This window comes from Pelodiscus sinensis, chromosome 8 (genome assembly GCF_052426305.1).
Source record: "Pelodiscus sinensis isolate ZL-2025 chromosome 8, ASM5242630v1, whole genome shotgun sequence".
NCBI lineage: Eukaryota > Metazoa > Chordata > Testudines > Trionychidae > Pelodiscus > Pelodiscus sinensis.
Genome location: NC_143059.1, coordinates 13083505 through 13100933, shown reverse-complemented (window position 1 = coordinate 13100933; position 17429 = coordinate 13083505). Strand labels below are relative to the sequence as shown.

Here is a 17429-nt window from a genome sequence, read left to right as displayed (position 1 = left end):
TCAAATAGGGCTGACACTGAAGTACACACAGTGAATTACTTGTACTTCAGGTGTCTCTTTCACCTCCCACTTTCATGTTCTTAAAGTGACATGATCCTTTTAAAGTAATATTCAAGCAGGCTTAATTTATCTTCACCACACATGCCTCTGCTTTGTTCTGAAACACAGTGAAAGGATTGGCAGCTGGTTTGCATGCCATCAAAAGCTTTATTTTAAGTCACTTGTAACAGATTATTAAGGCCTCCTTGGCAAGGAAATGCGGAGGCTTTCTCATAAATAATCATCACCATTGCTTTTTAGTCACATAGTTATGTATTTACTTTTCTTGATATGCCCTATTGCAGACTGATCCAGTCCCACTGAAGCCAAGGGGATGCCAGACACATCGCTAGTTTTCTGTATCTGACTCTTAAGGTTCCAGATTTCCACCTGCAATTCACAAATCTTGTCAAATATATTGACTGGTGATGATCATTTTCTTGTGCATTCAGTGGAAGATTTCAAACACAAAGTGATCATTTGCTTAAAAGTCTTTTGCTTGCCTGTTTACCATGAGGCCTGTTGAACAATCTGTTTCAGACCAATGCTCAATGTAATGCGGTGTATAAGAAAGACAATCATTCATATCGCTATTGCAACCACTGTTTCACAATTTCCATAAATCTTGTACAAAGAGTATCATGTGAGGTATCAATGGAAAAGTTGCAATCCATCAAGTTTGATGATACATGAATTTAACCAGGACAATCCTTGTATCTGAAACTATGAATATTAGTTGTATATTTGAATCTTACGTATGTTTTGTATTGCTGGATAGCACCCCAAATATAACTCTCCCCCTCCCAGTGTGTGTGTGTGTCTCACTGTAGCCTGTCATAAAACTTTAACCATCACTGCATTGACCTTTTTTACTGTCAGCTTTTTCTTGGCTCAGGCAGTCCGCATCAGTTCTGGTGCCAGGCATCAGTGGTCCAGGCATTGGCCTGACTGAGGACTCTCTGGATCTGGTTCTGGCCTCAGGCCTGTGAGTCCGCTCCACCTTTTTTCCAAGAGAGGCTATTTCTAGCTGTTGTCCCCTGGCCTTAGGATCACCGCTTGCTGCTACGGAGCCTCAACTTTTCCCTGCCTTAGTATGCAGAGAATACACTTGGGGGCAGTGGTTTGGGCACACACCTCTGCTTCTGGGCTAGGCAAGAGGGAGTATCATCATATCTCCCTCCCTTTCTCCTCTGCCTGATGTGGAAAAGGGATTTGAACCAGACTCTGCCGAGCTATTGTTGAAGTACGGATCCTACCAGGCCCTCTGGCTTCCCGTGAAAGCTATTCCACACGAATTAACTAGTATTGGTACCAGCCTCAGGCTAAGTGGCTCTATTCTAGTGGTTAGGCTGCTTGCCTACAGGAGAGATTCCCAACATCTTTCTTTCTAACCCCCTCACCAAGCTATAAAAGCTCCAAGACCTGGTGTGGAGGAGCCTGAGGAATCCAGTGGGTGGGGCCTCGGGCATAGTTGATGTTTGACCTGTGTTGGGGAGAGGATGCAGAGGTAAGCAGGGCTTGAGTCAGCTCTGCACAGCAGGGTCCAGGGAGGGAGCCCCACTTCCACCTCCTGACTCACCTCAGCTGCCCACTCAGCTTCCCTGGGCTGTGTGTGTGTGTGTGTGTGTGTGTGTGGTGCAACCACAAATTACAATTCAAAGGTGTGAGGCTCAGTTCAAATAGTTTGAAAACAGCTGAGGGTGCAGAGAGAGAGGTGTGGGTAGAGGCTGTGTGTGGAGGTGGCGGGTGATGGCACAGGGTGCAATGTGCAGGAAAAGGGGTAGCTCTGGTTGCCGGGAGGAGGTAGCTCAGGGTGCAGGTAGGGGCAGGTGCAGACAGGGAATACCTCAGGGTACTGGGGTGTGGCTAGGGGCTGTTGGTGGCTGAGGGGAGCTCAGGGTGCAGAGAGGGAGTAAATATGGGCTGCGTGCAGGTAGGGTGTAGGGCTAAGGGTAACCAGGGGCTATGTTCCTGGAGGGTTCCCTGGTGGTGCCTGCTCCCAAAGGGCTTTGCCCTCTGTGGCCTGGGCAGCTCTTACTAGTTGCAGGAGCAAAGAGCCTGGGAGCTGAGGAGCATCATCAACCCCCAGGGCCCTAGAAGCAGCAGGCAAGGCAGGAACACTGTGACTGCCTGCCCCATGGCACCAGCCAGAGCCGCTTCCCCATTGCCAGGGTCCGGTTTCCCAACTGGCTGGGTGCGGGTGGCAGAGAGAAGACGGTTGGGTTGGGGCGGTGAGGGTGGGAAGCTGCCCTGAGAATTGCCCTGCTCCTGCACTGCAGTTTGGGGGGCAGTGCCTTCCGACTCTGCCCATAGGCTCAGGGCTTCTGCCCCACAGGGAGCACTAGGGACTGGGGTTTTAATATTCAGCCCTGCTGCTCCCAATTTCAGCCCCAATGGGGCTTGGGCTCTGGGTTTCAGCTCTAGGACCTCCGTGACACTCCCCCCCTCGAATGGGCAGGTGGGATCCCCACAGGATCCATGGATCATGGGTGAGAACTGCTCACCTGAAGCATAGACAGCCTGCCTGAGGCAAATCCCTAACCCCACATTCCTGGTAAGATGGGGTTTAAATAGGGGCTCGCTTAGTGCCAGGTGCTTGCCTTAAACTGTGGGCTAAATGCCTGGGGAGAGGAGGGGGTAGGAGAGAAGGAGGGTGTATTCCTCAGTCTGGCTTGTTAAAGCTGTTCCATTTTATTAAAAAACTCCTGCACAGTGGAAGGCTTTGAAGTGGGGTGCCCAACTGCCTGATGAAGAGCCTAGCCCCTGGGGAGCAAAAGTACTTGCATGTTTCCTGTGGCTCCAATTAAGATGTAAGGACAAGTGGGTGATGCACTCAGCACGGTCCAGGCACAAGCGCATGCCTCGTCTCACCTAGCGATACCTGTGCTCACATGCAGAAGCATCGGCTGTAAGGTAACACGGAGGTGCCAAGTGAGGTTAGGCTCACGTAGAGCCGGGCAGCTGGGAGGCAGGGTTTTTTGTGGCTTACAACGGTGCCTCACAGGGCCCTTTGTGGTTCTCCGTGTGCATCTGGAGGACATGGAGTGTCAGTTTAGCCCCAGCTCGGCCGTGCATGCCTGCTGCATCGGGGCCTGCTGTACTTCTGACTAAAAACTCTCTGTGTCATTTGCCCCATTTAAGCAAATGGGAGTGGGGAGGTACCCTTCACCGAATGACCCCCCAAACTGTACCCACTAATGCTATTCTGCCTCTTTGCCTAGCATTCCAGTGCTCACGCCAATCTACGCCTACATTTGTAGGGGCAAGCACTTTAAAATTAAACACAGGCAAGGAAGGGAATTGTCTCTGGTGCCTATTGACTGTGATCCCAAATGGTACGCAAAGCCTTCCACTAGCATAGACATGTCGAAGCCAATGCGACTCTAGGAACTTTAGAGCACTTTAAGCAGCCATGTAACTGCAGCCTGAGTGTGGCTCTTTGCGCCCATGCCTTGCTCACAGCAGCCCGACGTGGTAGACATACTGCCTGGATTATTGCTTTTTGGGGGCTGGCGGTTGGTCACCTCAGGGGCAAGCCAGTGTGATATGTTCTATGTGAATACTGCTTATTGCCCCCACCCCTCGCCTGGAGCAAAAGCAAAGCGATTGCTTCCCATCACAAGAACAAGCACGAGCTATTAGCTGAGGTGTGTCAGTAAAGTAACCACATGCTGTTGTTTATAAGCCTGCTCTCATTGATTCTAAGTCCAAAGAGCAGAGGCATTCAGAGCTAGTCACACGGCAATGACTATCCAACAGTCTAAGATGGGGGTGGGCAATAATTTTTGAAGGGGGGCTACTACACAAATTTCTGAAGTGGTACTGGGACATCCTGGAAAGGGCGGGGCCTCAGGCGGAAGGGGCGGAGCCAGGAGACTTCCTGTGCTTGCCTGCCCATAGACCCTGATTGGCCTGGAGGTGAGGGAGCTCATGAAGTCTTTGCCCCCCACGCCTCCTGTGCCTAGAGAGAACCACCAGATGTTCAAAACAGCTGGCAGTTCTCTCTAGGTGCCTTGCACTTCTGGTGGCAGGAAGAGACTTCACGTGCTCCCCCACCCCCAAGTCAATCAGGGTCCAGTGCCGGATGGAGCCATAGTTGCACCATGGGAAGCAGGCACGTGGCGCATGTGCAGCCCAGCCCCGGGCACGTGGCGCATGTGTAGACCCATCCCCGGGCGTGCCATGCACCTTAACATTTCAATCAGGAGCCCCCTTAAGTTGGCGCCCCATGCAGCTGCCCGCCTAGCCCCCCCCTAGTCCCCTCCTTAATCCGGTCCTGCAGGGTCTGGGGGCATGGGAGCATGTGAAGTTTCTCGTCCCCTGCCTCCAACTTGCCAGAGGTGTGTGGTGCCTAGAGGGAACTGCCAGATGATCTTGACTGGCCTGAAGGCGGGGGAGCAGCAGGATGGCTATGGGCTAAATCAACTGGCTTGGCAGGTCGGATCTGGCCCCTGGAGGTTGTCTTGCCCACTTCCTGTGTAAGAGGAAGTTCCATCTCTGTCTGTTGTCTGGCTTTATAAATTGGGACCATTACTATGAGTGATGGCTCTTTGTGTGATTTTATTATTATTTTTGGACTGGCTGCCCAATAACATTTAAACATTATGTGATATAGAAAAACGGCACCACTTCCAGCAGAGACATCAACTTTCATGATGACCTTAGATATAAGCCTAGATATAAGCTTAGATATAGGCTTAGATATAAGCCTAACTCATGATAGCAATACAATTTTTCTGGTTCACGAGTTACTCCTTCGTGCTCAAAATGAGTCCAAGCTGGTAGAAGAGCCAGGGCTGTCATAAATGTAACTGAGCACTGTAAATGCTGCTTACAAATGAAACCAGCCAGGTTGATCAGAATTCCTCAGATTAGTCACTGTAGCAAGCAGCTCTCCATTTATGGATAGCAGGTTAGCATTGCTTTAATGAACACAAGAACAAAGTTAATGCATGAGGACTTTATTGATTTTTTTCTCCAACAGAATAACCATAGAAGCCACTAATTACAATGCTGAGAAAACAGATTCTTGTCTGTGGATGAAAAAAAGCATTCCAGAGACTCTACAGATTTCTGATATATTAAATGGAGGAGCAAGGATTAAAACTGACAGATAACGAATTTGTGCTGGTTGCAAATTGTGGTATTCCAGGTACCACCAGTGCACATCTGCACACATTTTTCTTCCTCATTGTAGCTGGGCTCATCTGGAAGCCAATTTGTATAATTTAGGGGATTTCCCGTCAGGCAAGTGATTTTGCCTGGAATTGGATCCACCTGAAAGCCCAGATAGGAACATTCCTGTTCATGCTCCTCCAGAATTTTTAAAATAGCATCATTTTCTCCCTTACTCTTGGGAGTTGCAATGTGCCCACCCGCCTGTTTGCACACTTCCACAGTGGTGATAAAATCAGCTTCTTCTCCATTGGTTGAATAAATTTTTCCTCCAGATGTTGTTAAGACTCCAAGAAAAGCAAGAGCTACAAAGTAAAGCAAACGATCTTGTTAAACCATTTTGAACCATTTTATGCTCTCATGATTGCTACTCTACCAGAACTTCCCGTATTACTCTTCCGAATGAAAGAAGAAAAACAAATTACAACAAAACAAAATGAGCCTGGGCTACGTTATTCAATCCTTCCAAACACTGCCCTCTGCTGGATGGAACATCAATGACATTGAGCAGGCTACTGCTCCTGTCCAGTGACCTCAGAAGGAACAGAATATGAACTCTAGAAGAGAGAAGGAGGGATGGGGGCAGCTGAAAGGGAAGAGAAAGGGTGAGGGGGAGAAATGTTTATCCAGTAGATTGTTATATTACTGCAAGGGGTTAGGAGAAAGGGGAAAGAGATGGAAAAGGGAGGAGAAATAGATGAAGATGAGAGCAGAGAGGTGGAAAGAGAAATTAAAATGTAGGAGACAGATAGGGAATGTGGAAGGAAAAGGAAGAAATGAAGGACAGAAGAGAAAAATTTGCTACTTGGGCTCTTATCTTTTAAAGACTGCTTCACTTTGCCCACACTGAGTAATAGGACTGACTTCAAGGGAATAACTCACAGTGCATAAAGTTAAGCATATGCATAAATCTTTGTGGGTCTTATTTGATCTGATACTTTTGTAGCCACAGTTTAACTGAAGGCCAACAATCTCAGTCACATAGTACTGGCGGCCCAGACAGATACCCCTGAAAGCACTTCTGCACAGAAAGGGGTCGCTGCAGTTTGCCAGCGCTGGTTGGTTTTCATCAATTTCAACACATCTCAGGTATTGAGAGGCGATAAGAATACCCAGGTTATCCTCTTTACCACCACACAAAATTTATCATTGCCCATCCACAGAGATCCGTTTTCCTTTGCATATAGAGAATGTAAAACTAAATGGAACAAACAGTATTCTTATGGAGCAGGGTTTTTTTTTTCAGCACTTGTTATCAATGGGACAGAAAGCATAAGCAGAGAGATTACCTTTTGCCACTTTGTCAGTTTTGTTTATTGATTGTTTGAAGGCTTCTAGTAACTGAACGCAAGGAAGAGGTAGGCCTGTGGACCCCAAAAAATTATGAACTTGAGTTAAAGTGTTAGAACCAGGCTTCACCAACAAAGTGGAATTTGTGTAACATTAACAGCAGTTTCATAATACAATTGTGATAAAGTTAAAAAAACAACAAATAATCTGGTAGCCCTTTAAAGACTAACAAAACCTCTAGATGATATCATGAGCTTTTGTGATCACAGTTCATGACTCTGTAACAAAGACATTTTCGAGATTCAGGTTTATAGTCTCTCTGGGATGTTTGTATTAACTGAAAATGTTTTCAAAGAGAGAGAGAGAGAGAGCTATTTTTTTTCTCACTTCCAGTGCTGGAAACTAGATGTAGCCCTGAAAGTCAAGCTCTTTCCTGATGGAAAAACTTAAAAAACAATGAATAGTCTAGCAGCACCTTAAAGACTAACAAAACATGTAGTGATACCGTGGGTTTTTGTGGGCACAACCCCCTTCTTTCCTGCTGGTACATCATCTCTAAAGGTGAGCTGACCAGCCTCTAGGAGGGTGCGTCTCGATGCAGGCAGACAACCCACACCAGCTCTGCCCAGGTTAGCATACTACAAATAGAAGTGTGGCTGTTGTGACATTGAAAGTAGCTTTGGCTATGTGTCTAGGGGGTTCCTAGGGCCTCAGATGGGTTCAGATGTATCTACCCGAATTGGTGTAGCCATACCTGAAGCGTGAAGGTTCTGCAGCCCCAGAGATGCCTGCAATGGGAATGCCTACACTGTGTTTTAAAACCTACGGCAGGAAGTCTCAGAGCCCTGGTCTACAGACAAAGGCTTGTGGGGGCTCATGTTATGTTGCTAAAATGAGTTTTGTAGCGATTCAGGCTCAGGCTGGGGTTCAGGCCCTGAAGCTCAGACCTGTTCCTAGGCATCAGAACCCGGGTCCGAATGTCTGTTGACCTGGGGTTCTGAGCCTCATGGCTACAGGTTTTGAAACACACCCAGGGACACTAGTGCTGCCCCAGCTCTCTCATTTTCTGCTCTGTTGATTCTGCTGCAATGGCAGGAGTAAGCCACAACAAAACCTTATCTTGGGCAGTAAAGCCAGCAGACATGACCGAATAGGCACAGCGAGCAGATCAGCAGAGCCAGAAGATGCCTTTTTCACAGAGTCACTTTTGGAGTGGAATGAAATTCTTAAAATTCAGTTATGGTCAATTTTGTCTAGAGGGAGACAGACAGACAGACGGACACAACTAAATCAACACCGATTGTTCTTTTTTACTTGGTTGTCCAGGCTGCGTTGGCTCTCTTATCTCACCTGGTATACCCATTGGCCCCATTGCCCCCATAGGCCCATCTTTTCCAAAAAGGTTTTTAAGGAAATTTAGTAGCTCTGGGGGACCTGTGGAAAGGAAAAACAAGAGTGAAAACTTGCCTCTCTGAGCTTCCCAAGAGATGTATTTAACTCAGAATAACCCCTGCTGCTGGCCTTCAAGGGCACAGATTGCATTACCTCAGCTCAATAGCTTTTCCTTGCCAGAAATGATTGGAAATGATAGAGATGAAGGTTGGGGCATGTCATAGAAACCTGGCCCCCTGTTATATCCTTGGAGTTAGGGCAGGAGGAAGCTGCTCTTTATTCCTCTGAGTACAATGGAATGTTGTTCAAAGGCCAACAGAGCTGTGTGGTGCAGGAATCTGGGAAGACTGTGAGAAAGGCCGTACCCCTTCCATTTTCCAACTCCCCACAAGGCTCACTAGAGAGTCAACACACATACAGAGAGAAGGGTTTGCTGACAGAATTCCTGCAGGGGTGAACACCGAGACCCACGTGATTGGTAACACTGTGTAACATTAATATAGGTTGTACCTTCCTTAACAGGACTCTCTGGTCTGGCAACATCCCTGGCCTGGCAGGACCATGGATGTTGCTGGACCAAAGAGCCCATGTGTAGGGAGGTCTGGCCATGGGGCAGGAGCATGGCAGAAGGGGCCGGTGACTCAGCCAGGAGCCCCATGTCTGTAGGAGAGGGGGTGGGTGACACAACGGGGAGCTATGGCCCCGGCCCCAAGTGCAGCCAGGGAGCTCTTTCTCCATGTGTGGAGCTCCAGAACCTGGAGAAAGCCAAGGCCATCCAGGCAGAAAGCAGGGCCAGGCTGCAGTCCTAGTAAGCTATGTCAGGACTACAGGCTTGTTTCGGAAGAAGGTTTTTTGGAAGAGATCCAGACTGAATGGACGCTCTCTCGCATGTAAGCTGTGATTGCATTGGACGGAATAAACACCAGAGCACCTGTACTTTTTCCTCTTTCCTCTTCTTCTGAAAGAACTCCCTCTTCCCCATCCACACACGCCTTTTGGTGAAAGAGCTCTTTGGCAAAAAGGCTTCTTCCTTGTAGAATGAGATTTACCAGTGATGGAAAAGCCCATCTGTTCTTTCAATTTTCTTGTGGAAGACTGCAATGGCAGTGTGGATGTTCCTCAAGTCTTGTCAGAAAAACGGCCATTTTTCTGACAAAACTTTGTAGTATAGACATACCCCCAGTGATACCAGTGCAGCCCCAGGTCTCTCATTTTCCTCTCTGTTGCTTCTGTGGCAGTGCCAGGAGTAACCTACAGCAAAACTTTTCTTAGTCAGTAAAGCCAGCAGCCACGACTGAATAGACCCAGCGACCAAGATCAGCTCAGTCACTTTCAAGAGTAAAAGTGAAATTTTCAAACTCAACTATGGTCATTTTTCTCTAGGGTTAGACAGACAGACAGACAGACACAGACAGACACACACACACACACACACACACACACACACACACACACACACACACACACACACAATTAAATCAACACAGATTGTTCTTTTTTACTTGGCTGTCCAGGATGTTCTGGCTCTCTGATCTCACCTTGTCCGGCCATTGGCCACATTGGCTCATTTATCTCATTTTTTCCAGGAGGATTTGTGATGGGTTTTGATGGGCCTGTTGAAGAGAAACACATGAATAAAAATCTTCCTACACTTCTCCCTGAGCTTCTTCCCAAATGATGCAAAGAATTCAGAATAACCACTACTGTTTCCAGGGCACAGATTGCATTTCCTGAGCTCAAAGCTTTTCTTTACCAGTCATGACTGAAAATGGCTGAGATGAAGGTTGGATGCATGTCATAGGCAGAACATGCACTGCCTACATTGAAAGAGCAAATGCACGTTTAGTGCATAGAAACCTGGCCTGCTGCAGCATCCTTGCAGTTTGGACAGGAGGAAATAGCTGTTTAATTTCCTTTAATTACAAGGGAATAGTGCACAAAGGCCAACAGCGCTAAGTGGAGAGGGACCCTGGGAAAACTGTCAGAACGGTGGCACACTTTCCATTTTCCAACTCCCCTAATGATCATGAGAGAGTCAACACACATACAGAAAGAAGGGTTCGCTGACAGAATTCCGGCAGGGGTGAACACCGAGACCCATGTGATTGGTAACATTGTGTAACCAATTAATATAGGTTGTACCTTCCTTAACCAGGACTCTCTGGTCCAGCAACATCCCTGACCTGGCTGGACCTGATGTGGCTGGACAAAAGAGCCCACGTATAGGGAGATCTGGCCACGGGGCAGGAGTATGACAGAGGGGGCTGGTGACTCAGCCAGAAGCCCCATGTCTATAGGAGAGGGGGTGGGTGGAACAATGGGGAGCTACGGCCCCGGCTGCAGCCCGGGAGCTCTGGCTCCCTTTGTGGAGCTCCGAACACTGGAGGAAGCCAGGGAGCTCCAGCTCTGTAGCTCCAGGCCTGGAACCATAGTCATCCAGGCAGCAGCAGGGCCAGGCTGTAGTCCTAGCAAGTGGCGAGGAGTAGAAAGACCAGCAGTCCATGACAGGCTATGAGGGGAGTGATCTCCCTTGGTCCGGTAAATCCCCTCATTTGCGACTGGTCAGGATCCGAGGGTGCCACACCAGGGAGGTCCAACCTGTCGTGGCTTTTGATTGCGTTACATTGCTTCCATTTTTTAGGGAAAATAATTCAGTCTCAGTGTAAGCCTACCGGCAGCTGGGAAGGTGCATCTCCGTGCAGGAGACAGCACTCGCTAGCTCTGTTGAAAAAAACTTTAAAAACAGCAAGTAGCCCTGATGCGCCTTAGAGACTAACAAAAAAGGTATAAAAGATCACGAGCTTTTGTGGACACAACCCACTTCTTCAGGGTTGTGCCTACGACAGCTCATGGCATTATGTACAATTTGTTGTTTGTCTCTAAGGTGCTACAGGATTACTTGTTATCTATTTAAGGTTTTTAAATTACAGACTAACATGGCTACCGCTCTGAGACTCTTTAGCTCTTTTCAAGTCAGCAGGCTGAAAACAGAAGCAGGGCTGTGGTGAGATGAGCAGCAGCTTGGGCTACCCATCTCGGGGGCATGTAGGAGTTCTGAGGGGGTCACATTTGTCTACCTGAGTTGGTGTAGACCTGTCTTCAGTGTGAAGGCTCTGCAGCCCTGAGTAGCTGGCGTTGGATATGTCTGCACCGTATTTTAAAACCTACAGCAGGAAATCTCAGAGCCCAGAAGCTGGTGGGTCTCATGTTATGGTGCTAATAAAAGCTCTGTTGACGTTCAGGCTCTGGCTGGAGCTCAGGCTCTGACAGGCCTGCTAAGAAAGGCCGTGCAACGTCAGAGTCAGAGCTCAATGGTCTATTGACCTGGAGTTCATGGCTGCAGATTTTGAAACCCACCCAGAGACATCAGTGGTGCCCCAGCTCCCTCATTTTCCTCTATGTCGCTTCTGCGGCAATGCCAGGATTAAACCACAGCAAAACCTTATCTTACTCTGTAAAGCCAGCAGCCACGACTGAATAGACCCAGGGATCAGATCAGCTGAGTCACTGTTAGGAGTTTAAGTGAAATTTTCAAATTCAGCTCTGGCCATTTTTCTCTAGGGTAAGACAGACAGACAGAGATTAAATCTACACTGATTGTTCTGTTTCTTGGTTGCCCAGGCTGTCCTGCCTCTCACCTTCTCCAGCCATTTGCTTCACTGTCGCAAGAATCTTATTTTTTCCTGGAGTTGTCATGGGTTTTGCTGGGCCTGTTGAAGGGAAACACACAAGTAAAAACTTGCCACACTTGTCTCTGAGCTTCTTCCCAAATGGTACATTGAATTCAGAACAACCACTACTGCTTCAAAGGCACAGATTGCCTTTCCTGAGCTCCATGGCTTTTCCTTACCAGACGTGATTGAAAGTGGTTGAGATGAAGTTTGGGCACATGTCATAGACAGAACATGCACTGCCTACATTGAAAGAGCAAATGCACTTTCAGTGCCGAGAAGTCTGGCCCGCTGCAGCATCCTTGGAGTTTGCATAGGAGGAAGTTGGTCCTCTGCCCTTTAATTTCAAAGGAATAGTGCCCAAAGGCCAACAGAGCTAAGCGGAGAGGGAGCCTGGGAAAATTGTCAGAAAGGCCAGTTCCCAATTCCCCACAAGGATTACGAGAGAGGCAATACACATACAGAGAGAAGAGTTCACTGACAGAATTCCTGAAGAGTTGAACAGACCCATGTGATTGGTAACATGGTATAATATTAATGTACGTTGTGCCTCCCTTACCCAGGACTCTCCCATCTGGCAACATCCCTGGTACAGCAGGACCATGGATTTTCCTGGACCAAAGAGCCCACATCTAGGGAGGTCTGGCGATGGGGCAGGAGCATGGCAGAGGGGGCTGGTGACTCAGCGAGGAGCCTCACGTCGATAGGAGAGGGGATAGGTGGCACAACTGGGAGCTTTGGCCCAAGCCCAGGCCGCAGCCAGGCAGCTCTGGCTCCGTTTGTGGAGTCTGGCCCCCGGAGCCAGCCAGGGACCTCCAGGTCTGCCCCCAGTTCTGGCTCTCCAGCTCCCAGAAGCAGCCAGGGAGCTCTGGCCCTGGCTGCAGAGCTCCAGCCTTGCAGCTACAGCCGCCCAGACAGTAGCATGGCCAGGCTGGAATCCTAGCAAGTGGCAAGGGGGTGGGAAAAGGCGGCAGTTCAGGACAGACTATGGGGAGAGCGATCTCCCTTGGTACGGCAAATCTCCTCATCTGGGTCTGGGTCAGGTCCCAAGGGTGCCACACCAGAGAGGTCCAACCTGTAGTGGCTTTTGATTGCGTTACATTGCTTCCATTTTTTAGGGACAATAATTCGATCTCAGTGTAAGCCTACCGGCAGCTGGGAAAGTGCATCTCTGTGCAGGGAGACACGCGCACAGGGCTGGCCTTACCATGAGGTGAACTGAGGTGGCCGCCTCAGGTGCCAGACTGTGGAGAGGAGGGGGGAACCACTAGGACCCAGAGTGTAGAAAATTGTCTGCTGCTGGTGCATATGTATTCTCTCTGCTCTAGACGCACAGAGGTGGTGGAGTGCTGTGCTGGAGGAAGGAGGGCACAAGAGACATAACAGGCAGGCAGAAGAAAGGGGACATGGGAGCATGATTTGAGCTCCCTATCCCAGGTGCCAAAATGTTGTGGGCTGACCCTGCACACGCACAATAAAAATAACACCGATAGTTCATTTTTACTTGACTTCCCAGGCTGTCTAATCTTACCTTGTCCAGCCACTTGCTTCACTGTCGCAAGAATCTTATTTTTTCCTGGAGTTGTCATGGGTTTTGGTGGGGCTGTTGAAGGGAAACACACAAGTAAAAACTTGCTACACTTGTCTCTGAGTTTCTTCCCAAATGGTCAATTGAATTCAGAATAACCGCTACTGCTTCAAAGGCACACAGATTGCCTTTCCTGAGCTCCATGGCTTTTCCTTACCAGACATGATTGAAAGTGGTTGAGATGACGTTTGGGCACATGTCAAAGACAGAACATGCACTGCCTACATTGAAAGAGCAAATGCACTTTCAGTGCCTAGAAATCTGACCTGCTGCAGCATCCTTGGAGTTTGCATAGGAGGAAGTTGGTCCTCTGCCCTTTAATTTCAAAGGAATAGTGCACAAAGGCCAACAGAGCTAAGTGGAGAGGGATCCTGGGAAGGTTGTCAGCAATCCTTCCATTTTTCAACTCCCCACAAGGATCACAAGAGGGGCAACACACATACTGAGAGACGTGGTTGCTGACAGAGTTCCTGCAGAGTTGAACATGAGACCCACATTAGGGTAACATTGTGTAGCATTCATAGCAGCTTTTCAAAAAGCTATTGATTGAGTTGCATTGGTTTCATTTTTCATGTGAAATAATTTGATCTCAGTGTAAGCCTAGCAGCAGCTGGGAAGGTGCATACACAGACAGCATACACTAGCTCTGTTCCAGTTAGCGTGCTGAAAATAGATGTATGGCTGCAGTGACACGGGCAGCAGCTTAGGCTGAGTGAAAATTTGCCGCACTCCTTCCTGAGCATCTTTGCAACTGATGCACTTAATTCAGAATAACCACAGACTGCATGACCTCAACTTTTCCTTACCAAGCATGATTGAGATGAAGCATGATTGGATGTATGTCATACGTAGAACATTTACTCCCAACAATGAACCCCACGCATGTGTGATGGGTACTTCCAGCACCAGAGACCAGGCTAGAAGGCATCTAGAGTCTCTAACTTGTAGTTACTTTTATAATGAAATTAAGGCATGACAGCGCAACTTCCCTTTTCCTAGTAGACCCATCAACTTATAGGCAAGTTGGATTTGGCATTGCAAGTGCAGTTCACTATAAGCAGAAGTGGAAAATAAGTAGAAATACTTGGTTATCCTACCCAATACTTTTTTGGAGGTATTTGTACTTTACTCAAGTAATTTATTTTTGTGATCAGAGGGTACGTCTACACTGCCACCCTAGTTCGAACTAGGGTGGCTAATGTAGGCATTCGAAGTTGCAAATGAAGCCCGGGATTTAAATATCCCGGGCTTCATTTGCATCTTGCCGGGCGCCGCCATTTTTAAATCCCTGTTAGTGAGGACTCCGTGCCAGCGGCTACACACAGCACGGAGTAGGTAGTTCGAATTAGGCTCTCTAATTCGAACTACTGGTATACCTCGTTCCATGAGGAGTATCGGTAGTTCGAATTAGAGAGTCTAATTCGAACTACCTACTCCATGCCACGTGTAGCCGCGGGCACGGAGTCCTCACTAACAGGGATTTAAAAATGGCGGCTCCCGGCAAGATGCAAATGAAGCCCGGGATATTTAAATCCCGGGCTTCATTTGCAACTTCGAATGCCTACATTAGCCACCCTAGTTCGAGCTAGGGTGGCAGTGTAGACATACCCTTAGGCTACGTCTACACTGGCCCCTTTTCCGGAAGGGGCATGTAAATTTCACTAGTCGTCGTAGGGAAATGCGCGGGGGATTTAAATATCCCCCGCGGCATTTAAATAAAAATGTCCGCCGCTTTTTTCCGGCTTTTAAAAAAGCCGGAAAAGAGCGTCTAGACTGGCCCCGATCCTCCGGAAAAAGTGCCCTTTTCCGGAGGCTCTTATTCTTACTTCAAAGTAAGAATAAGAGCCTCCGGAAAAGGGCACTTTTTCCGGAGGATCGGGGCCAGTCTAGATGCTCTTTTCCGGCTTTTTTAAAAGCCGGAAAAAAGCGGCGGACATTTTTATTTAAATGCCGCGGGGGATATTTAAATCCCCCGCGCATTTCCCTACGACGACTAGTGAAATTTACATGCCCCTTCCGGAAAAGGGGCCAGTGTAGACGTAGCCTTAGAGTTTTACTCAAGTGCTTTTTAAAGAAACTATTGTACTTTTTACACCACTGACATTTCCAGAAGTGCTTCGTTACTCATTACTTTCCACACCCCACTGACAGTTGCGCAAGCCAGCATTCTGATTAGCTAAAGCACAGCTGCATGTGCAAAGCATCCAATCATCATGCAATGAGGATTAAAAAAACAATCAACAAGCTCAATGACCCTGCCAATGAAGAAACCTTTTAATAGCCACATCAACACCTTTGGTTTAAAAACAGTATCTGAGCAGGGGTGTGAAGCCCTGCGCCTCTCAGGCCGGATCCGGCATGCTGGGGAGAAGCACAGTGCTGAGCGATGCTGCCCACCCTCCCCCTGTTTGGGGGGAATGCGGTGCCAGAAAGCACTCGTGGGAGGGTTTCCCTGCTGCTCCCATTGGCCAGATTTCGGCCAGTGGGAGTAGCGGGGAGTGGCAGTAAGCATGGAGCTAGGTAAGCTCCTCCCCACTCCCTTCATGGCCAGCCTTTTCCCCATCTCTCTCCTGTGCTCCTCCTCCTGCCCAGCTCTCCCAGTACCGGTCCACTTCTGTACCCTTCCACCCTTCCAGACACCCCACCCTCAGCTCTCTCCTGCACCTCCCTCCCGACCAGAACCTCACCTCCATCCCTATCCCACTGCCTGGCAACCCCTCGCCACTGCACACTGAATCCCTCATTTTTTCTCAACCCAGAGCCTGAACGGTGCTCACAAAATCTACCAACCCTGGGACCCCAAAAGAGTTAATCTGGCCTGTGGGAAGTTCTGAAGCTTAGTCCTTCCTGCCTCCTTTCCCCACCTTCCCCCGCTATGGGGCTGGCGCAACAAGGGAAGGGAGGTATCTCAGTTGGGAGCTACATCAGTGAGGGTTTTTGTTTGTTTGTTGGGTTTTTTGGGGGGAGGGGAGGGAATGCCTCTCACTTGTGTGTCCCCTGACTGATTTTTCTGTAGATCAGTGGTCTCCGACTCAAATAATGGTGCCCTATGATAATTCAAGTGGTTAACCATAGATCTCAATAGGGCAGCTATTTTTTTCTCTTGGATACCTGAGTACAATTAAGATGAGATACTTTTGTACTTTTACTCAAGTAGTTTTCCAGAAGGATAATTTGACTTTTACTTAATTACATTCTTTTCCAAGTAGCAGTACTGTTACTCAAGTAACTTTTTGGGGGTACTTTTTCCACCACTGCTTATCAGCTGGAATTATAGGATTCACATCACATAGAAAACAATTCCAGATCATCATTCTTCTGTATGATATGCAAAGATTGTGTCTAAACGACAGGAGTGGGACTTTTTAAAATGAATTCAGTATATTTGGAACAATCCCTTCTCCGCAGCAACTCTGTAGACACAGTTTGACTCCTTTGGAATCCTATTAGTTGGTGGCCCACCTAGGAGGTGGAGTGACATTCTGAAGAACACCTACATTCCCAAGCACCCTTAACTTTCAATGGGACTTGGGCTTTTAAGTGTCAGTCACTCCTGAAAATGGGCCAGAAAGTGTAACAAATTAGAATTCAGTCTTTCAGATACAAATAATGAAAAAGCCACAAACATCTGACAAATCTGGGTGGTTAAATGTCATAGTTACCTTGAGGTCCTGGGCCTGCTTTAACAGTAGGCTTTGCTCCTTTAGCAGGAAATTCAGTGACTCCAGGTTTGCCAGTGTTGCTTTCAGTATGGTGCTCAGCATAGCATACCACCAGCAAAAAGGCTATTGCAGCGGCAATGTGGAACTGTTTGGGCGACAACATCGTTGGAGGCCAGCTGTAAAACAAAGATATTTACTACCCAGTGCTGAGTGCTTTTTTCAACATAAAAATCAATTGATAATTGTTAATTCTTTATGTTTTGCTTGGGATTAAAATCTTTTTAACTTAATCTCTTCGGCTTCCTCGATACTAACATAATTAGTGTAGCTATAAAGTGGTTGGATTCTGAATGACCGCACCAAAACCAAAACATTCATGTTTTACAATATACTCATCTGCCTAGAGAGAGAGAAAAAACTTTTTATAAGGCTGTTGATTGACTGATCTCATTTTTTCTTGCATGGCAAGTGTAACTCCTGTATTACTTATGTGGCAATGGGTAGGCAGATCCACTACAGTGAGAAAAAAACAATCACAAATCCACTGGGTACACCATCAATCTACAGTGAAACCTTTGTTATCTGGCACTCTGCTGACCAGAAAACTTTGTT

The 17429-nt window shown here is 47.8% G+C and overlaps 1 protein-coding gene across 1 annotated transcript; it reads right to left on the bottom strand.

Annotated features, from left to right (window-relative positions):
- Window positions 1-9645: 9645 nt before the first annotated feature.
- LOC102456554 (uncharacterized) lies at window positions 9646-17208 on the bottom strand. The gene is made up of 4 exons (XM_089780335.1): window positions 16818-17208; window positions 13099-13170; window positions 11535-11606; window positions 9646-9713 (listed from the first exon to the last, which is right to left on the bottom strand). Exons 1-4 carry the CDS (start codon window positions 16978-16980, stop codon window positions 9646-9648), a joined length of 375 nt encoding a protein of 124 aa, XP_089636461.1. The 5' UTR covers window positions 16981-17208.
- Window positions 17209-17429: the final 221 nt, after the last annotated feature.

Bases quoted from the DNA above. Each gene is read 5' to 3' on its own strand.
- LOC102456554 (XM_089780335.1), bottom strand. From the start codon at position 16,980: ATGTTGTCGCCCAAACAGTTCCACATTGCCGCTGCAATAGCCTTTTTG. The intron at 11,607-13,098 runs GTAAGATTAGAC...TCCCTTCAACAG, and splicing joins GAAGCAAGTGGCTGGACAAG to GCCCAGCAAAACCCATGACA. The intron at 9,714-11,534 runs GTGAGAGGCAGG...CTTTCAATGTAG, and splicing joins GAAGCAAATGGCTGGAGAAG to GCAGTGCATGTTCTGCCTAT.